This window comes from Haliotis rufescens, unplaced genomic scaffold (assembly GCF_023055435.1).
Source record: "Haliotis rufescens isolate VD_foot unplaced genomic scaffold, xgHalRufe1.0.p SCAF_57, whole genome shotgun sequence".
Classification (NCBI taxonomy): Eukaryota; Metazoa; Mollusca; class Gastropoda; order Lepetellida; family Haliotidae; genus Haliotis; species Haliotis rufescens.
In genome coordinates this window covers 593,243-615,985 of record NW_025964301.1, presented here as the reverse complement: position 1 = coordinate 615,985, position 22,743 = coordinate 593,243, and the positions used below count along the sequence as shown (strand labels likewise).

Here is a 22,743-nt window from a genome sequence, read left to right as displayed (position 1 = left end):
GTTACCCGATTATAGATAACACCCCTGCCTTGGGAAAATGAAATATTGCTGAATGTGGCGTTAACAACAAAAACAATCCCAAAACATAACAACTGTTCTGAGTTTGTATGGCGGAGAATCATCGTCACGAGAATGTCAGTTTGTTCTTATCGTTATACTGCAAGGAAACAAATATAGACAGTCGTCACTTTTCTGACTGCAACACATCAATGTGAAATTGAATGGCATACATTCGCACATTCGTAAAAAACTGTACATGTCCATTGCACATATATCACTATTTACAGTACAGTAAAGTACGGTTATAACGAACTCAAAGGGACTACTAATTTTAGTTCGTTTTAACCGTAGTTCGTTATAAGCATATATACAGCATAACTACAGCAAATAGTCGGGACCAAACAAGTAGTTCGTTATATCCTTCAGTTCGTTATAAGCGTGTTCGTTATAACCGTAGTTTACTGTATATAATAAACAGGAACGGATCCAGGATTTTCAAAAGGGGGTGTTCCACTTGGGATATTTGTGTATTTGTAACTTCCGTTGGGGGCCAATGCGCATAAGACGTAAAAAAGGGAGGATGACCCGGGTTCGATTACCGACATGGGTACCATGTGTGAAGCCCATTTCTGGTGTCCCCCGCCGTGATATTGCTGGAATATTGCTAAAAGCGGCGTAAAATCCAACTCACTCACTCACTCAAAAGAATTCCGCATTCGTTTTTAGGTTTCACTTGTTTCGTATTAACCTGAATATCGGAAGTTACAATTTTACATTTTCATCATGGCGGCCTCTATCAACTTTATGCTTTAGTCTTATCTGAGAACCAGGATAAATCATTTTGTGGGAATTAGTTGCGCGTACACACCTGTATGAGCTGTATGCGTGTTTCTTCCAATTAATCGTGAATTGCTGACGACCTGTTGAGACAAAATGGGGAAATGTTTATTCATATTCTCAATATTGACGTGTTGTTTCAGTGTATTTTTGATGGTGGAAGTTGAACAGCTGACGCCGTACCAAGAATTAGTAAAATCATACATTCCCAAATATGCAAGAAATGTGTTAGAAACTGGTATATCCTTTGCGAGGTCAAAACTTTTCTCCAGCGGAAAATCAAAAACGTCTGAGAGAATATTTTCAAAATCGGAATTGACTCAATACGTTGGAAAAGACGGAAGCGATATTTACCTGGCTGTTTTGGGAAAAGTATACGATGTGACAAAAGGAAGGAAACATTATGGCCCAGATGGGGGCTATCATGGATTTGCTGGTAATCATTCAGCCTAGTTGTCAAATCGTGAATTTGCACAATACTAGATATATAAAAAATATTCTTATGTTTCCCAAATCCATGGGAAAGACCCTCTTGTCAATGTTGTCTATCTTAAATTCTGTGACACTATTGCCGAGAGTACTGCACCTTACCGGGTGCACTTTGTTTAATTTCAATTGGTGCCATGCAGAGGATCGAATTTGTGCTGCCAGCTTGAAGCTAAGACATCATATTGAGTTGATCTGAAAGGTCAATCCTGGTGCAATGACAAATAATTAGGGCCCGTACCCAGTGATCATGGTGACCAGCACCCGGTTGTTTACCTTGATGCTCATGTTCATTAGCCATTTTTCTTACTGAAAGTTGATAAAAATTGTACAGATGTTCCTCAAATGAGATTAATTTTTTAAAAGAGGTGAGAAAGCTAACCCATACCTAACTCAGAACTGACCCTCATGATTGTAAGGCTAAGTGGTGGCATGTGGTCCTGTGCACAGTGCACAGGTGACAAATCAGAATAAACATTGGTTGTGGAGAGTAGTTGGATGGGTGACTGCATTTGGCAGCTTGACTCCTGAGAATTTCTAGGCCTTCAGTCCTGCCCCACAATGACAAAATGTGGTGTCTCCTTAGGCAATAGACTTTTTTTAAATATGCCTCACCTACCCGTAACAAAGGGTTGCGACTGTTAACCTTCTAGCGCTTGACTAGGCAGCTTGGGTTGTATACTCCTCAGGGAGCTGAGAATGAACATCTGATCCACTAACTTGGGTAATAATGTTAGCGATTTGAGCATACACCGAGTGTATGGAGGCTAGTGTCATATAAGTACATACATTAGGAAACCTGAGGATCATGAACATGATGAAGGGGTGTTTGATCAGTGAGGGATCCAAGGGATAAGGATAGAGTTAGGGGTAACCTGCCCTTACACAACTAGCCCAAGGATCGAAGAGGCATGTGAGATCATTGCAGCAAGTGCCAGTTACCCTTTAAGCTGCGCCCGATACACTGCAGTCTTGCCTTATTCGACTACTTTGTTTGTCTGCAGATTATTATGTAAACATATCATGATAATAACGTGTCACTGAACATGTTAAACTGTTTGTTAAAATTTTAAAATAATAAGAATCAAATAGATACATATTGTCATCAATGTCACCATCAGAGAAATGAAATATCATCTATATGATTATGACAGATTGAAATGCTATAGTTAACATAATTTCCTACCACAAATTTATCAATGTGTATGAAGTTTCTGATCAATAGTAGGGTGCATGGGTGGCCCAGTCATCTAAGGCGCCGTGATTTGCTGTGCAGAGTTGCGGCCCTTGGGCACACCAGAAACTTATGATTGTGGGTTCGGATCCCGGTTCGCCTCGTTTGTGTTTCTAAATTTGTCAGCACCATACCCATGCTTGTGGGTTTCACCGAAGTGGTAAACGTCTGAGACCTGCATCACTTCGGGCTTTCCTCCCACATTAAGCTGACATGCCGCGATTTAACTGACATACTGTTAAAAGCGGCGTTAAACCCAACTCACTCACTCACTGATCAATAGTATTAAAATAATGCTGTATACATCTGACTCTTGTCAGCTCACATCTGTAAGTAAACCAGCTTAGAGTTGGACACAATTAATGGATAACAACTTCTGTACCATGTTCATCATTCAGTCTTGCTTGACAACGGTATAAGGATCTATACCGAAACGTTGCCTTTGCAGTAATTAAAGAAGTTGTTATCCATAAATTGTGTCTACTTTGTCATCCATCAACTTCTAAGTAATGCCTATCAAACAATGCAGAATTGGTCTTCAGCAACCCATGCTTGTCGTAAGAGGCAACTAACAGGATCGGGTCGTCATGCTCGCTGACTTGGTTGATGCATGTCATTGTATCCCAATTGCGTGGATCGATGCCCATGATGTCAATCCCTGGATTGTCTGGTACAGATTAGATTATTCACAGACTGCTGTCATATAGCTGGAATATTGGTGCATTAAACAGCAAACAAACAACACATATGTAAATACTTATATTTACATCTTGATGTTGCCAACATAACATCAAGCTCCAGGCAGCCACTGTATCCACTAGATCATGTTAACATGGTGAGGAAGGAAAAGGAAATGCATCTGTTATATTTTTTACACAGGTCGTGATGGAACAAGAGCATTCATTACAGGAGAATTCAATGAAGAAGGACTAGTTGAAAGCATCCAAGGTCTCAAACTTCCTGATTTGCTCGGGCTTGATGGATGGCAGACCTTCTATGGAAAAGATTACAAATGTATAGGTGAGAATTTCACTCCATTTGTTGAATTAATTCTTTTGGGTTATAAGTCAAGGTGACCTCTTGTTTATGCGTCTTTTCGATGGGTCAATATCCATAACACTGTGTTGGACATTAGTTAGAGCATTTCAGATCTGTTTGTAAACAGTTATGCCCTTTTTGGTATCATGTAAGTGCAAACTCACCTTTAGAAAGGCATAAATAGTTAATTATATTCATGGTAATTGTATTTATTTCATTTTGAAAAACAACAGCTAGGAATCTGTAAAGCCCTCATTGATCATTGACACCAATACACAGGGCATGCAAAAACATTTGGTATGCATTTCGTTGACCATGTTTGAAACAATAACTGGTTTTGTAGTTGGAATTGAAAATTATCATTTTCAAGAGGCCACCCAGACTGGCTATTTGGGTATTTGATTAATTCATTTTTATCTTTAAATAAAGATATAGCGGTAACCATCCAGTCCAACTGTTTGCCACCGCCTCTGTGGTCTAATTGTTAAGCATCTGCCTGGAGAGCGGAAGGTCCAAGGTTTTGATTCCCGGCTGCATCGTACCAAAATATGTTAAAAGATGGTACTTATTGTTACCCTGTCTGGTGCTCGACATTAAGGGGCTAAAAGAAGGACCGGTCGGCTCGGAGTCAGTATACTGGGTCTGAGTGGGGTATTCATGTTAAACTGCGGCATGGTATATCAGTGGGCTGGCACTATTAATCGGCATCAGTCCGGACTAGTACAAGCAGCCACATACACAATAAGTGCATGCATGTGGCTATATAAGTGCAATAATCTTGGATGTGATGTTAAACCCCATTTCACCTCACCTTCAACTGTTTGCAGGGAAGTTACAAGGAGAGTTCTATGACTGGAATGGCCAACCTACAGAGAACCTGAAGTATTATCAGGAACAGCTGCGCTTAGCAAAAGAGAGCCAGCTTAAAGCAGAGGCAGAGACCAAACGCTTCCCACCATGCAATTCCCAGTGGTCCCAGGATACAGGGACAGTGCTGTGGTGCACCAATCAGAGGTATGTAGCTCTCCGTGTCATGTGCAGGAGTGAGTGGGTTTTACGCAGATTTTAACAGTATTCCAGTTATATCACGGCGTCTCAGCCTAATGTGGGAGGAAAGCCTGAAGTGATGCTGGTCTCAGACGTTTACCACTTCAGTGAAACCCACGAGCACGGGTATGGTGCTGACAAACCTAGAAACATAATCGGGGCGAACCGGGATTCGAACTCACAATCATAGGTTTCTGGTGTGCCCAAGGGACGCACTCTGCATAGGGAATCGCGGCGCCTTAGATGACTGGGCCACCCGTGCCCCCTTTTTACATTAGACCCAATTTTATTTTTTACTTGAACTGTATCGTCATGTCATATTACTTTCCTACTGATATGCACTGCCTGTCAAGTCAGTGTATGCAACAGTATTTCAGTTGTATCAAAGCTTGTCATGTTTTTCCCTTGCACCCAGCCCTTACTGTAATGCTGTAGCCCTAAATGTAGCAAGCCTAGATTTTTCACAGGTTCAGCTTCTGAATCTCCCATCACAATAGGGCTCCTTTTCAATTTAAATGTAGTTTCTTGTTTCTATCAAAGTTATATATTTTCAGAGACTAAGCGTTAGTCTAGGATAATAAGGATTATACACAGAACTATTCAGGGATTGAAACCCCATATACTGTTACTGAGTGTTGTTTTATAAAAAGATAATTGTTCACTGACTGATATATATTTGTTAAATAAACCACTTTGGTGAAACCCACAAGCACAGGTATAGTGCTGACAAACCTAGAAATATAATCGGGGTGAACCGGGATTCGAACCCACAATCATAGGTTTCTGCACAGAGAATTGTGGTGCCTTAGACGACTGGGTCACTGGTGCCCCCTGATGAGCAGGAAAGGTACAGGACGTGGTAGGACAAGCATGACAAGAATGACAAGCATGACACAGGCCCATCGTGGCCAACTGGATATGTAAAATTAAACAGAAATCTTCAAGACTTTAGTATACAATTTATTAGACGTGTTCCAATGACGGACAACAAATTTTTGTGTGTCAAACACTGTGTTATGAGGTTATTTCCATATTGAAATGCAAAGGTTATTCCAGAATTTGATTTTAAGAGTGAGTACGGTTTTACGCCGCTTTTAGCAATATTCCAGCAATATCACGGCGGGGGAAACCAGAAATGGGCTTCACACATTGTACCCATGTCGGGAATCGAACCTGGGTCTTCGGCGTGAAGTGCGAACGCTTTAACCACTAGGCTACCCGACCTCCCCTGGTTTTAAGAACTTATTTGTGATATCAGGAAATGACCATACATGTCCAATGGGTAATGACTAAAATGTATGGAAACACATGGTTTTGGCTTTACAATCCAAACAGGCAATACAATTGGTCCAGTAACAGGCAGCAGCAGTAAGTGACAGGTACTCGAATTAATGTAAATGCACTCATGAAGGTTCAGAATTTGTCACTGTCTTGAAACAAGCCTGCTTCTTGAATCGAGAATAGCTTAGCAGGAAGTCTGTGATTTCAGATAGGGATCAACCTGTGAAGATCTGTGTTAGAATAGGTGTTCAGCAACCCATGCTTGCACTGAAAGGTGACTATGCTTGTCTTAAGAGGCGACTAACGGGATCGGATGGTCAGACTTGCTGACTTGCTTGATGCATGTCATTATGTGTCAAGGACTGGATTGTCTGGTCCAGTCTGGATTATTTACAGACCGGCCGTCATATTGCTGAATATTGCTGAGTGCGGCATTAAGCAAGAATAAATAAAACATTGTACAGCTATCACATCCACACTTGGCAAGTACATAAGATGCAAGTTATAGGCCTCAAACCACCATCATGCTGTCCTTGTACAGGCACAGCCAGCCTTCTAGAAACACAGACTATGATCAAGCCTGCCATGTTTGAGTTGTTTACACAGAGGCAGATAACTCTAACTTATTTGCTGCCACAGAGCGCTGCTAAAATCTGGCCCTTGATATTTTACTTGATATTTTACTTGATATTTTACTAATGCTTCAATCGTATATCTGCCGCTGACAATCACAATAGCTAGCGAAAGCCTGGTTGAAGGTGCATGCACTTTATCTTTTCTGTCATAAGAGGCGACTAACGGGATCGTGTGGTCAGGCTTGCTGACTTGGTTGATACATGTCATCGTATCCCATTTGCGTGGATCGATGCTCAGGATGTCAATCACTGGATTGTCTGGTCCAGACTCGATCATTTACAGACCGGCCGTCATATAGCTGGATTATTGCTGAGTACGACGTTAAACAACAAACTCACTCACTCACTGTTTGTATCTCCAATTCCTCAGTCCGATTCTTCAGCCTCCTCTGGCAATATCATGTTGTAACTAAAAACCTGTTGTACATTTCAGTGGCGGCATTGGAAGAGACTGGGTGGGCGTTCCACGAGAGTTTCACGAACCAGGACGACAACACATGAGATGTGCTTGTGTCCGGACAACAGGTCCTCCTTCCGATGACCCTGACCTTAAGGATCATAAAAACCGTGGCGACCTGGACAACCCTCGCTTCAAGGTTTATGCTGAGTGTGATCCGAATTCCCACACTTGTGCCATCGTCAGGTGATGGGTATGGACGGTGCTAGGGACCACAATTTCATATGTTTTATATTCGGATCTGGTTGGTTCATTCTGATACCATGGTTACAATCTGTTGCAACAAAGATATTTTTTGTTTTTTAAATGAAACCATCAAGCATTGTAAATAACAAATTGAAATCTTATTATTAAAATCATATTGTCTGCTGTATTTGGATAGTCAAAAAACTCATGCTTGAATATGTAAACTATGACCTTTGGCTTTGCTACTCAAAAGAAGTTAAAGTTACAATTTCTTCATATGACACACAGTCTTTCAATTGTGGGTGTTCTTTAACTTGTTTTAAGTAGTTTGTATTCATACCATTTTGGTCAGTTTTCAGTAAAACTAAACTTAGGCTTAAAAAAATAAAAGAATTGGTTCTCAGGCAATGTTTTTTGAAAAATAGTACGGGTGGGTGGTGTTTTTTTTTTTGGGTCATTCAAACTAGTATGTAACCAGTAAACAGTTATGTAATCAATAAACAATTGTGTACAATCAACCTGGGAAAGGGCCTTCCTACATAAATGTATTCCTTGATGAGTAAAATATTGGAATACAGTATTTGACTACCGTTGGGCTTGGAATATTCAACGATTTTTTGTATTGTTTTTAAAAATGGAAATAAAATTGAAATGTGCGGCGAACTTAATGATGATGCGGGCGGTGCCTGAGAACCAAGACGATTATTTTTTTTTAGCCTAAAAGAAAAATGAGACCTCATTTTTTTAATTTTTTTTCTCTGGCTTTAACAAGACTACTTTTAACCAACAAAACATAGGTCACAAGAAACAGTAAAGGTTTGGTTTTAAGGTAGGTCTTGAGTCAGTGTAACTGACTGGGTGACAATCACCCCAGACAATGTACTGAGGTCTTTGTCTTCATCAGTATCATGACTAAAGATTGATTGATTGAATGTTAGATTGACAACGATTATCCATGCAATACATAACTTACTATCATGATGCTGCAGATGAAATAGCTATTACTACCCATAGTCAGTGATTGTTTCAAACCTTGTTGGTGACTTAATAAGTTATTAAGTTAGTGTTTGCTCCCTGGTTTAGGATCTCTCAACCCATGAAGTTCTGGGTACAATAGGTCCTCAGCAACCCATGCTTGCTGTAAAAGGTGACTATGCTTGTTGTAAGAGGCTACTATTGGGATCAGGTGGTCAGGCTTGGTTGGTGCATGTCATCGTATCCCAATTGTGTGGATTGATGCTCATAATGTCAATCACTGGATTTTGTGGTCCAGACTTGATTATTTACAGACTGTCGTTATATAGATGTTTTTAATTTAAAATGTTGAAGAAATTAACATGATCCCTTTGCAAAACAGATATCTTAAGAAAGCCTGTGCTAAGCAATCATGGTTCAGAAATGCTTGATAGGCATTGTCTCAAAGTCTCTTTCCACTGTCTTCCAATCTGTGACGATCGGGGTTGGAATTGGTCATTAGCAACCCATGCTTGTCAGATTTGTTTGATGCTTGTCCTTGTATCCCAGTAATGTAGATTGATGCTCATGATTGTCTTTCCCAGACTTGTCGTCGAAGGCGCTGCGATTCGCTGTGCAGAGTTGCGCCCCTTGGGCACGCCAGAAACCTTTGATTGTAGGTTCGAATCCCGGTTCACCCGGGTTATGTTTCTAGGTTTGTCAGCACCATACCCGTGCTCGTGGGTTTCACCGAAGTGATAAACGTCCGAGACCAGCATCACTCCGGGCTTTCCTCCAACATTAAGCTGACACGCCTTAATATAATTGGAATAGTGTTAAAAGCGGCGTTAAACCCAACTCACTCACACTGACTTTCCCAGACTTGATTATTTACAGGGTGCTGTTATATAGCTGAGTGCAACGATAAACAACAAACAATGCAATCCAATCTAACCTTCCAATGGTAGCCAAGTCTGTTGTCACACTAAGTGCGTAAGCCAGCAAGTTGACACATTGACAACACAGTCGATATGCCTTTAATAGCGGACAGTGTCAGACAGCGGGTAGAAGTCTGTGTTGTATTGAGATATGTTGGTTTGTGGTTAGAAAAAGACCTGATATGATATGCTGTGATATGTTGTAAACCTTGAATGACTCTTCTTTCAAACAGTATGATAGCATATGGATTGTTAGAGATTGAATGTTCATCTAACGGAGGCAAGGGAGTCAACTGACTTTGAAAATCCAGTTTCCACTCTTGCCGAACTAGGCTGGAATTAAGGAATCATATTTTGCGTGGACTAATGTGTCTATTTATGGTCAAATCAAAATCATGTAACAAAATCAACATCCGACATGCATAAACAATATGGCAATAGCTGATTGATTGTTTGATTGCAGGATTTGCAGAGCATGTGTACCGTCAAGTGGTCATCGACAGATATTTTCTAAATCTTTCCATGCTTTTAATCAAGGTGCTCAAGTGATTTGATGCACTTCGCGCGGTAAAACGTGTTTTATTACAATAAAGATCTTTATTATCATGTGTACCATCAAGTGGTTGTCGACAGATATTTTAAAATCTTTTTATGCTTTGAATCAAGGTGCCCAAATGATTTGAGGCACTTCGCGAGGTAAAACCTGTTTTATTACAATCATGACAATAAAGATCTTTATTATCATGTATACCGTCAAGTGGTCGTCGACAGATATTTTCCAAATCATTTCATGCTTTAATCAAGGTGCTCAAGTGATTTGATGCACTTTGCGAGGTAAAACCCGTTTTATTACAATAAAGATCTTTATTATCAATTAAATGGTCTTGACTGGGCGCTGCCGTTATGTTTGAAGTGTGCAAGAGATATGTGAGGGATATGATTCGTCTGTCGGGGAGACATAGAAGGGACAAAACAAGTAATAGCCACTTGTGACACTACAATTGAGCCACAAAATTCCAGCCTAGTTCGGCAAGGGTGGAAACTGGTCATTTAAAGTCAGTTAACTGCCTTGCCTCAGGAAGATGTTGAATGTTATACCCAACGTGGTCAGGTGTTTCACATCAACATTCTGATCAGTTCCGTTCCCAAGTCTTTTTGAGTAATGAACCATGGGGCACAGAATTATCTCCCTTGGCTTGTATATGAAACCACAGCACATATACTTTGCATCTCAGGGAGTGATATGCAAGAAATGTAGCGGTGATTAGTTACCTCACCTCATATGTCATGCATATCATGGTCTATTCAAACAGGATAACATTGTTTGCTGTGATACTTCTTTTCTTGCTATGACACCTGTTGTAAGTATTTGGTTATCATGTCCTTGTTTTGGTGGTGGGCTCATACATATATACAAGTATGTAGGTCCATGAATACTGAACAGTTATTGACAGCCACAGGGAAATGAGTAGTTATCATATGATTGTCGACCCGTGAAGATTACGGGGTAGAATAGGTCTTCAGCAACCCATGCTTGCCGTAAGAGGCGACTAAGGGGATCGGGTGGTCAGGCTCGCTGACTTGGTTGATGCATGTCATTGATCCCAATGGCGTGGATCGATGCTCATGATATCAATCACTGGATTGTCTGGTCCAGACTCGATTACTTACAGACCGCCGTCATATAGCTGGAATATTGCTGAGTGCGGCGTTAAACAACAAACCAACCAAATCATATGATTGTCTAAATATCTGAATTTGTTCAAGATATTTTGATAGAGCTTGCATTATATGGTTCAAAGTTACATGTACCGATGTTGTTACATTAAAGCTGAGAGCAAAAAATGGTCTTGGATTTGGGCGCTGGAATATCTCATCACCTTCATTGGTGTAGATATTCACTGAGATGTTTTTTTTCAAATACTAAGATCTTTTGTAGAACCTTCTCAGCAGTTAGTACAAAGATCAAGTGTGGACATAATCTAAGCCAAATCATGATTCCCAGGAAGATCCGGGGTAGGATAGGTCTTCAGCAACCCATGCTTGCCATAGAAGGTGACTATGCTTGTTGTAAGAGACGATTAACGGATTCGGGTGGTCAGGCTCGCAGACTTGGTTGATGCATGTCATTGTATCCCAATTCCGTGGACCAATGCTCATGATGTCAATCACTGGAAAATCTGGTCCATACTCGATTATTTACAGACCGCCGTCATATCACTGGAATATTGCTGTGTGCGGTGTTAAACAACAAACAAACAAACAAAACCAAATCATGATCATGCAATTAGTGCTTTGCATAATAATTAATCAGTCATGTTTCTGATGTGCAACGATAAACAACAAACAATCCAATCCAATCTAACCTTCCAATGGTAGCCAAGTCTGTTGTCACACAAAGTGTGTAAGCCAGCAAGTTGACACGTTGACAACACAGTCGATATGCCTTTAATAGCGGGCAGTGTCAGACAGCGGGTAGAAGTCTGTGTTGTAATGAGATATGTTGGTTTGTGGTTAGAAATAGACCTAATGTTGTAAACCTTGAATTTCTCTTCTTTCAAACAGTATGATAGCATACAGATTGTCAGAGATTGAATGTTCATCTTCCCGAGTCAAGGGAGTCAACTGACTTTGAAAATCCAGTTTCCTCCCTTGCCGAGCTAGGCTTGAATAATGGAATTATATTTTGCGTGGACTAATGAGTCTAAGGAAGAGAATATATGGATGTTAACGTTTTTATTATGAGGAACACAACGTTTCAGAGTATGTGCATTCACCTGATGAAGGAGTAAGCATATACTCCGAAACCTTGTGTTCCTCATAATAAAGAGGGGCAGCCTTGTGGTTAAAGCGTTCGCTGGTCACGCCGAAGACCCGGGTTCGAATCCCGGCATGGGTACAATGTGTGAAGCCCATTTCTGGTGTCCCCTGCCGTGATATTGCTGGAATATTGCTAAAAGCGGCGTAAAACCAAACATCACTCACTCACTCACTCATAATAAAGAAGTTGACATCCATATATTCTCTTCCTTATATGTATCACTTCCAAATGCCTTTCAAAGACTAATGAGTCTATTTATCATGTTTATAGTCAAATCTAAATCCTGTAACAAAATTGACACATGTTTCTGATGTACTAACTACTGCTTTTGATATGTTGGATTAAATTGTCATTTAGACTTCAATATCAACATAAAATAATATTAATGTTGATTTATGCTCCAACTTCTCTTGCTCATTGCACAGTGTGTTTTATTAATATTTTATTGTTTTATTATCAAAACATAATATCATTGTTTTATGAAGCATGCTATTATTATGTTACTTTGTATATACTGATCATTCTGTTATCTGTGATCAAAACACCTTGTTTGCAGGGCTGTTCCCATGCAATGAAGGAATTTCAGATTACACTATTTTAAGACCACCTGAAATGTGAACTATTTTATGAGCGTTTGAAAGTGTTTGTGAATGGAGTTATGTCCCTTTAATAGGACAGCTGCACTTGCTCATTGTCCCAGGAGGTCCCAGTGATTGACTGGAGGTCCCAGTGATTGACTGGAGGTCCCAGTGATTGACAGGAGGTCCCAGTGATTGACTGGAGGTCCCAGTGATTGACAGGAGGTCCCAGCGATTGACTGGAGGTCCAAGCGATTGACTGGAGGTCCCAGTGATTGACTGGAGGTCCCAGTGATTGACTGGAGGTCCAAGTGATTGACAGGAGGTCCCAGTGATTGACTGGAGGTCCCAGTGATTGACAGGAGGTCCCAGTGATTGACTGGAAGTCTCAGCGATTGACAGGACTTCCACCAGAATGACGTCAGACTTTATGACTCCCAAGATCGACGTCTCAGTTATTGACTTTCAAGCCATAATTTTAACGTCCTTGACATCCCAGCGATTGATAATTGACTCCTCAGTGATTGACTGGACGCCCCCGGGATTGATTGGGTACCAACTGATTTGACTGGACATTCTGATGATTGACCGTACGTGCAGTATCTTGATGTCTTCCCGGAACCCACGTGCCCCCGACTATGGTGACCACAGTTTATGCCAGATGTCATGATTGATGACAGTGTTTTTCAATTACGTGATATGTAGTTGTGATGACAAATGATTGATTGTTTTATGGTATGTTTCGTGGCATAGATACAAGTACAATATTCTCATTCATAGTGTTATCCGTAACATTGCTTTTCTCCACAAACTTTACAAGGTCAAAGCCAAGGAAGATAAATAACAACAATATATCTGAACGTTTTTTTGTGTTTATTTCCACCTCACAGTTGTTATATATTCTTTTGTTTTTTGTTTGTTGTTAAACGCCCCACTCAGCAATATTCCAGCTATATGACGGCGGTCTATAAATAATCGAGTCTGGACCAGACAATCCAGTGATTGACATCATGAGCATCGATCCACGCAATTGGGATTCGATGACATGCATCAACCAAGTCAGCGAGCCTGACCGCCCGATCCCTTAGTCGCCTCTTACGACAAACATTGGTTGCTGAAGACCTATTCTACCCCGGATCTTCACGGGTCTCATATATGAAGACACAAGTTAAAGAAAACACACAATTGGAAGGGTGTGTGTTGCAATACGCACCAGCGACGACAGGTTAACTATAGTCATAAAATGAAATCCTCGTTTTTTGACTTAGTTTATATACAGATAAAACTTCGTTTATCCAGATGGTGGCCTTCCAAGTGACTTCCGGATTTAGCAAAATATTCAAGATTATCGTATCAAGGGATATTCTTTTGAATGTGTATTGACGTTATCAACCAGTTACTCTAAGTGACTTCCAGATTAACAAAATATTCAAGATATAGAGAATCTCACCCGAGTGTCTTTTGATATCAAATATATCAACACGAGTTGATAAAAGTGGAAAAATTCCGAGGCATGCAGAGGATTTTTGCCACTTTTATCAACGAGTGTTCGTTAAGATAAGCGTGTTCGTTATATACGTAGTTTACTGTACATCTATGTTTGTCCATAGGCCCTCAAGTAAGTGTTTGTTAGCCCTCTGAATAGTTTTTCGATTATCGGATCTCTGGCATCGCTTAATCCGATGTAACCGTTTACACTATGAAATTATTACATTACATTACATTACAGAAGTAAGTGAGTTTGATATCTGCTCATATTTAAGCGACTTACGACTGATAATACTCATGCGACCGATTTGAAAAGATACTTTGAACAACGACTGCCTTTGGAAAAGAGTATAACCGTAAAATTGACGTACGATCGGAGACATGAATGAGTACAATCAATTGCCTGTTGAAATAAAAGTACCATTTTCTTACAAATACTGCCTTGCTCATTGACAACTTAATGATGCCATACTTTCAACTTGAGTGAATGAGTTGGGTTTAATGCCTCTTTGAACGGTATTTCTGTTACATCATGGCGTGTTAGCTTGATGTGGGAGGAAAGTGATGCACGTGTAAGACGTTGACGACTATTGTGAAACCATGTCTTAGAAACGTCTTGCGTCTTAACGTCGGTGCCGCATTAAGCTAAGGTCGTTGTGTGAATCACAATATTACTCAAACTTTCTTTTGCGCTCAAATGAGCCTAAGAAATAGAGGATATGCTCTCATGCCGACCGCGACTTTCGTAAGAAGCGACTAACGGGAACGGGTGGTCCGACTCGCTGACGTGGTTGATGGATGTCATCGTATCCCAATTGTGTAGATCGATGCTCATGATGTCAATCACTGGATTGTGTGGTCCAAACACGATTATTTACAGCCCGCCATCATATCACTGGAATATTGCTGAGTGCGGCGTTAAACAACAAACAAACAAACAAACAAAACTGACCACTGACGGAGCATGTACATTGTTGGAAGAAGAAGCTAGTACTCTTGTATTATGAAACACAGTATCCAGTTGTGTTGTAAATATCGCGATACCATTAGGATGTCTCAAGTAACATTTAGAAGGTGTTAGAGTTATATCAATGAAGACAGGGATGGCTTATGAACCTTTCAATACATTTGCTAGTACCTTTTTCCCATGAAGATCCGGTTTGGAATTGGTCCTCAGCAACCCATGATTGTCGTAAGAGGCGACTAACTGGGTCGGGTGGTCAGGCTCGCTAACTTGGTTGATGCATGTCATCGTATCCCAATTGCGTAGTTTGATGCTCGTGATGTCAATCACTGGACTGATTGGTCCAGACTTGATTATGTTCAGACCACTGTCATGTAGCTGGAATATTGCTGAGTTGGCATTTACAACAAAAATCAATCAGCCGATGCTGGTACCTTTATCGACAAGTGATCAACAACATTACACATTTACAGGACCGCCTCCGTGGTCTAGTGGATAGAGTGTCAGCCCGGAGAGCGGAATGTCGTGGGTTCGATCCCTGGCCACGTCATACTTTAAGATATGGTACTTCTTGGGGGCCAAAACAAGGACTGGTCGGCTCGGAGTCGGTATACGGTGTCTGAGTGGGATATTCGTGTTAAACAGCAGCATGGTATCTCAGTTGCTAGCACTATAACATCGGCATTAGACCGGACTAGTACAAACACATGATTAACACACAACAACATTGGTAGAGACATGCTTGACACACAACTAATATGTAGACACATGCTTTACACACAACAACTAATATGTAGACACAGGATTGACACAACAACCAATAGGTAGACACATGATTTACAAATTGAATCCCACCAGTCTGCTCTGTTGAAGAACGTGAACATGGCAACTCAGGGTGTAAATTCCACTACTTGTGGCTGCCAAGACTCGTACTGCTACCACCCTGTTGGTCATATAATTGCAGGGGGGCACGGGTGGCCCAGTCGTCTAAGGCGCCGCGATTCGGTGTGCAGAATTGCGTCCCTTGGGCACGCCAGAAACCTGTGATTGTGGGTTCGCCCCGATTATGTTTCTAGGTTTGTCAGCACCATACCCGTGCTCGTGGGTTTCACCGAAGTGGTAAACGTCTGCGACCTGCATCACTTCGGGCTTTCCTCCCACATTAAGCTGACACGCCGTGATATGACTGGAATAATGTTAAAAGCGGCGTTAAACCCAACTCACTCACTCACTCACTCACTCATATAATTGCAGGTGACTTCCCTTTTGTTGACAATAACAACCTTTGTCAGTTTTTCAAATATGGGCCAAAATACCATTTGGGAATCCGTAAAGATCCGGGGTAGAAGAGGTCTTCAGCAACCCATGCTTGTCGTAAAAGGCGACTAACCGGATCGGGTGGTCAGGCTCGCTGACTTGGTTGATGCATGTCATCGTATCCCAATTGCGTGGATCGATGCTCATGATGTCAATCACTGGACTGTCTGGTCCAAACTCGATTATTTACAGACCGCTGTCATATAGCTGGAATATTACTGAGTGCGGCGTTAAACAAACAAACAAACAAACAAACAAACAAACAACCAGTTGGGATCACAACTTTAATTATTTTAACAAAGCGATAAAACCCTTTCCCATAATATTAGGAAATCTCTTCTGAAAGAAGATTAGTATGGGTGCTGTCGATGTGTATTCCAAAACATGGCCCAAAACAGAAGATGATCCTGAATGGATTGGTTGAATGAAAACAAGGGAACTTCAGCTTCAGGTATATCGATGATCTGATACCGTTCAATAATGGTTAAATTGCAAATTCCCTTCTACTGTTTTACCCACCTGAACTAGAATGTTAAGAGACCAATGAAACCGACTCACCTGTTTCATACTTAGATCTAGTGAGTGAGTGAGTGAGTGAGTGAGTGAGTATGGTTTTACGCCGCTTTTACCAATATTCCAGCAATATCACGACGGGGGACACCAGAAATGGGCTTCACACATTGTACCCGTGTCGGGAATCGAACCTCTTCGGCGTGACGAGCGAACGCTTTAACCACTAGGCTACCCGACCGCCCCACTTAGATCTAGACAACGAGGGATTTCCAGCGATTGTAAACCCTTACATGAGGTGACATACCGAGGGGGCCGTAACTTGTATAGGAGATGAAATATCGCCTGCAGTCGTGAACTCGGTTCAATGAAACCGGTGACCTCAGCATGTGGGTTTCGCAACGGTGCGAAATCTGCACGTGCGTCTCGCAATGACACGAAATCTGCACGTGCGTCTACGGCTGTTCGTAGCTTTTCGACAAGAGGACATCGACGTTCCGATATTCAACTTTCTCTTTATGTGGAGCAATATTCCTGCAGCCCCAGCTTTTCCACAAAGATTTTGAAGAATATCATACGACTCTTGATCAACAGTACTCTGGTAAGGTTACAGCATTCAAAGCCTTAGTAAGGCCTGTGACAGGTTAAAATGGTGATACAAGCAAAAATATTTTCATGGTCAGTCGTCTTGAGTAACTAAGAAAAAAATGTCAGACACCGAAAATGCATGATGGCCGTCAAATTTCCTCTCAAAATTCCATATTTTGCAAATGATAGCTATGCAGACCGTTTTAATGTACATATTTATGCTTATTATCATGGTGTGTCTGCTTATAGTATGTAATGCTCCTAATTATTCTGGAATCCCAACACAGTAGCCATTGTTCTTTCGAAAAAGCATTAAGTTCGTCTTAAGATCAATATTGTCATGTCATTTCCATGATATTCATTCCTGTAAATTTATCAGGGGTCATCTGGACAATATTTTCAGACATGTCCACGACGTTTAGCCTTGGTGTGGTATTCTCACGCAGGTTATGTTTCTCCAGATGGTCACAAGGACTGGGTTTTATCATATGACGCGGAGACACAGAATATGCAGTTGAAAGGGTGCTGAAATAACTATTGGCAAGGAACAGACTGGGTCTGGTCATATGATGCGGAGACACAGAAGATGCAGTTGAAAGGGTGCTGAAATAACTATTGGCAAGGAACAGACTGGGTCTTGTCATATGAAGCGGAGACACAGAAGATGCAGTTGAAAGGGTGCTGAAATAACTATTGGCAAGAATCAGACTGGGTCTGGTCATATGATGCGGAGACAGAAGATGCAGTTGAAAGGGTGCTGAAATAACTATTGGCAAGAATCAGACTGGGTCTTATCATATGATGCGGAGACACAGAAGATGCAGTTGAAAGGGTGCTGAAATAACTATTGCCAAGGAACAGACTGGGTTTTATCACATGATGCGGAGAGACAGAAGATGCAATTGAAAGGGTGCTGCAATAACTATTGGCAAGGAAAAGACTGGGTCTTGTCACATGATGCGGAGAGACAGAAGATGCAGTTGAAAGGGTGCTGCAATAACTATTGGCAAGGAAAAGACTGGGTTTTATCACATGATGCTGAGACACAGAAGATGCAGTTGAAAGGGTGCTGCAATAACTATTGGCAATGAAAAGACTGGGTTTTATCACATGATGCGGAGAGACAGAAGATGCAATTGAAAGGGTGCTGAAATAACTATTGGCAAGGAAAAGACTGGGTTTTATCACATGATGCGGAGAGACAGAAGATGCAATTGAAAGGGTGCTGCAATAACTATTGGCAAGGAAAAGACTGGGTTTTATCACATGATGCGGAGAGACAGAAGATGCAATTGAAAGGGTGCTGCAATAACTATTGGCAAGGAAAAGACTGGGTTTTATCACATGATGCGGAGAGACAGAAGATGCAGTTGAAAGGGTGCTGAAATAACTATTGGCAAGGAAAAGACTGGGTTTTATCACATGATGCGGAGAGACAGAAGATGCAATTGAAAGGGTGCTGCAATAACTATTGGCAAGGAACAGAGTGGGTCTTGTCATATGATGCGGAGACACAGAAGAAGCAGTTGAAAGGGTGCTGAAATAACAATTGGCAAGGAACAGACTGGGTCTTATCATTATCATCTAGGTGTCTGTATCTGAAATTGAGTATATCATATCATATCAGCACAACCTCGCGGCAATACGACCATGATGTTAATTTTGGAAGTTCTGTTATTGTTTTCTTATTTACCAGCTTATTTCTGTGAAGCCTACACCATTTATTTTTCATTTTACGGGAGCCTTAAGCGGGACCTAGTTTGACACGAGATCACTGTTAATTATGTAAATTACGTAGTATCACAGACCCGGTGCTACCCGGTATTATTATGGTAATGAAGCAAGCCGAGTTGACCCGAGTTGATCCGAGTAGTGGTTCTAAAGGAAGTGGGATAAGAGAAGAATGAATATACACGAATATCAGCACGAACGTTGCCGTAAATCGGTTGTGACAATCTGTAAACGGTTGTTTAAGTCAAAGGACACAAAAAAAGAAAAATACTAAGCTGAAAATAATTTTGTCATTTGTAGATGACGTCTAGTAAAGTGCATCTGCACTCTTTAACTGTCCACATATTGTAGAGAAAGTCGGTTACGTGGGAAGGACCACTCGTGAGACAAGCCACCAGGAAACGCAGACGACGAAAGTCACCACGCTAAGGAAGCTGGCGTTGTGATTTCTTTTAACATCACTGCTTTGTCAATATATATCAGATGCATCTACGTACATGACGGGCGGTCGGGTAGCCTAGAGCTTAAAGCGTTCGCTCGTCACGCCGAAGACCCGGGTTCGATTCCCGACATGGGTACAATGTGTGAAGCCTATTTCTGGTGTCCCCCGCCGTGATATTGCTGGAATATTGCTGAAAACATAATCACTCACTCACTCTACGTACATGATACTTTTATTTGCATATGTGATAATATAACCGTACGTTTCGCTACTCAGACAGTGATATTGTCTTCTGAAGCTGAGACTCTAGATGGATACTAGTTTATACATACATTGTATTATGCAAATATATTTTAAATAAATTTATTACTCAATAACTGTTGTTCAAATTTGTTCAAATGTTTGGGAGCATGTTGATCGTTTATACCATTTGGCCTTTTCTGTATTTTTATATACTGAGATCGGGGGCACGGGTGGCCCAGTCGTCTAAGGCGCCGCGATTCGCTGTGCAGAGTTGCGTCCCTTTGGCACGCCAGAAACCTATGATTGTGGGTTCGAATCCCGATTCGCCCCGATTATGTTTCTAGGTTTGTCAGCACCATACCCGTGCTCGTGGGTTTCACCGAAGTGGTAAACGTCTGAGACCTGCATCACTTCGGGATTTCCTCCCACATGAAGCTGACACGCCGTGAAATAACTGGAATACTGTTAAAAGCGGCGTCCAACTCACTCACTCACTCACATACTGAGATCATTTCAAATTGTCAAACTATCAACGCGAAAATACAAACTGCAGAATTGTACCTTCAGTGCTTCAAATGACGAGGACGAGTATTGGTTTGATATATAGGTTTATAGTTTGAGTGATTCTCACTCCTTCATATTCACGTTTTACCCCTTGAACCTAATTTCCGTAATGGAGAAATCCTGAGGATCAACATATTGTGATTTTCCGACTTGAATATTGTATATTGTATATTTATTATATTTGTGTAGTGACAATATGTGAATGAGTGAGATACTGGGATAGTCAAAACCATGTCTCCACCCCCAACCCCCCCAACAAACAAACAATCGCTTTCCTTTGGCTTTGTTTGCAGACTCACATATTTCTCAGATCCCTAATGTTTTTTTTTGTATTCAGTCAAGTCTGATTTAAATTAGATAACGATTAATACTTTGAAGTGCCAGAAAAAATGGATATGATATTTATCTGCACCGGCGATCATTTCAGATGTCAGAAACTACTATTGTAAACTGCCTATTATCAGATTGACTTGGTTTATTGTTTTAGTTATTGCTACACTGTAGTATCACCATTTAACTAAGGAATGTATTGCAACATGGGTCAAAATTGATAAGTTATAAGGTTAAACTGTGATATTTAAAGCGTAGCACAGCAATACTTCTGCCATAAGGTTAAACTGTGATAAGTGTCTGTCAATTAGATATGAAACGTTGCACAGCAATACTCCTGTCATACAATTAATTCCCGACCAGACAATCCAGTGACAGGATAATGCATTTACTGATTTTGTTGAAACTAATTTCTTATGAAACTGAGCTGATGATGAAAGTCATGAACTTTAGCCCAGAATGCCTTGTTATGTTGACTGGTGATATACATTCTTTAACAATTCCGACCAGTCTCACTTGTTGCGCAGCGTTATTAAATTGAACATATACCGTATTCGACGTAATAAGCACCCGGGGCGCTCTCAAAATTAGAAACAAGGGGCTCTTATTTGAATATAATTTTGGTGAGAAAAGAAAACAGAGTTGAAAGATTGTATATTTCGTAGTTTATGCCGACAGCCTGAAATGATACAAAGGAAAGTATGTGCGTATCATACACGACAGATATAGTTTCCAGAATTTAATTGCCCATAATTAAGGGTGCATATAACACACGAGTGCGTATTATACACGAATAAATAAGTCGTGTGTACATTGATCAATCGGAAGGGGTGCTAATTGGAATTGTTCACTAGCCAATATATTAGCAAATGTCGCCATGAGCGCTTATTAGAGCGGGGCGCTTATTACGTCGAATACGGTAATGTAAATTGAGCAAGGCAGTCCATCGATGGAACCCTACCCTGCCCTGCCCTGCCCTACCTGAAGGTTGAGCTACCGAACCCGTAGTAGGCAAGCGTGTTCACTAGCCAATTTAAAAGCTTTGTTTCTACCCTTGCCACATCAAGGCCACTTTTCTTGGCTCGACCCTGGCGCCACCTTGCGTACCTCACGAGTTATGCCCCTTGTAAGGAAAACGCGATATCCAATCAGATCGCTGTTCACAAAGATGGCGACTACCATAGGTCACGACCTTGTCGATCAGATTATGAAAACATTTGCGATTTCATCCCGGACACAAAAACATAGGCAATCGTTGGAGGTTTAAAAGATGAAAAAGACATATTCGCGTCAACAAAGACAGGCAGCGGTAAATCCCTTCATAAGAAGGTGTACCAGTCTTAGATTTTGTGAAACGTGCTCTGATTGGATTATCGATATGTGCCATAGTCCAATCATATTTAGAACAGGAAAGTGGGCATGATGTGGCGAGGTTTGAAACAAGACTTTGATAAAAAAGCTAGTGAACGCTCTTGCCTCGGGAAGATGGTGGAACTACGGGAGTTATAATGTTCACAGTTAAAAATATCCTGCTAAATGTTGAGGATAAACATCACCCAATGTCAACATGGCATGTTCGTGACGTTGGTGATTAAACATATCGATTATTGAAATAGCGGCTGCAGAAAGTGTCGGTTATAGTTAGATACACGATTCATGATTGTCTTCAGAGAAATTAAAAAGAGGATCTGTTGGTCACAATGGCTATCACGTATTGACAAATATCTAATTGATGAAAATCATCAATGACACACTTCCCCTTGATGTACCTTGCTGATTGTGTTTTCATATTGATATACCAATTATACAAAGATATTGAATCGTGGAGGGCTAGTATTGGCAATGTCTACCGTTCCCTTGGCGCCAGAAATTCGTTGAAGTGGCCGTCAGAGCCAGCGTGATGCTACCGGGTCATAGGTATATTTCTGTCCCTTCGCAGTGTTGTTAATCTCACTGTTGTGTTAATCAATACCTGAATGTCTATTATTATCTACAGATGTTAAATTAATCCCGGGTCCTCCGAAAGCTACTTGAGGTAGTGAATATGCATCGGTGAAGAATGACATTTCACAGG

General features: G+C 41.0%; 1 protein-coding gene and 1 long non-coding RNA gene across 2 annotated transcripts; both read left to right on the top strand.

The window, feature by feature from the left end:
- Nucleotides 1-788: 788 nt before the first annotated feature.
- Nucleotides 789-7,389, top strand: LOC124137831 (neuferricin-like). Its single transcript, XM_046504300.2, has 4 exons — nt 789-1,273; nt 3,437-3,577; nt 4,423-4,609; nt 6,992-7,389. Exons 1-4 carry the CDS (start codon nt 934-936, stop codon nt 7,203-7,205), a joined length of 882 nt encoding a protein of 293 aa, XP_046360256.1. The 5' UTR covers nt 789-933; the 3' UTR covers nt 7,206-7,389.
- A 4,669-nt stretch (nt 7,390-12,058) lies between these two features.
- LOC125374446 lies at nt 12,059-13,346 on the top strand. The gene is made up of 2 exons (XR_007218596.1): nt 12,059-12,737; nt 12,818-13,346. It is a non-coding gene; the product is annotated as an uncharacterized LOC125374446 (long non-coding RNA).
- The last annotated feature ends 9,397 nt before the right edge of the window (nt 13,347-22,743 follow it).

Bases quoted from the DNA above. Each gene is read 5' to 3' on its own strand.
- LOC124137831 (XM_046504300.2), top strand. From the start codon at position 934: ATGGGGAAATGTTTATTCATATTCTCAATATTGACGTGTTGTTTCAGT. The intron at 3,578-4,422 runs GTGAGAATTTCA...AACTGTTTGCAG, and splicing joins AAAAGATTACAAATGTATAG to GGAAGTTACAAGGAGAGTTC. The intron at 4,610-6,991 runs GTATGTAGCTCT...TGTACATTTCAG, and splicing joins CTGTGGTGCACCAATCAGAG to TGGCGGCATTGGAAGAGACT.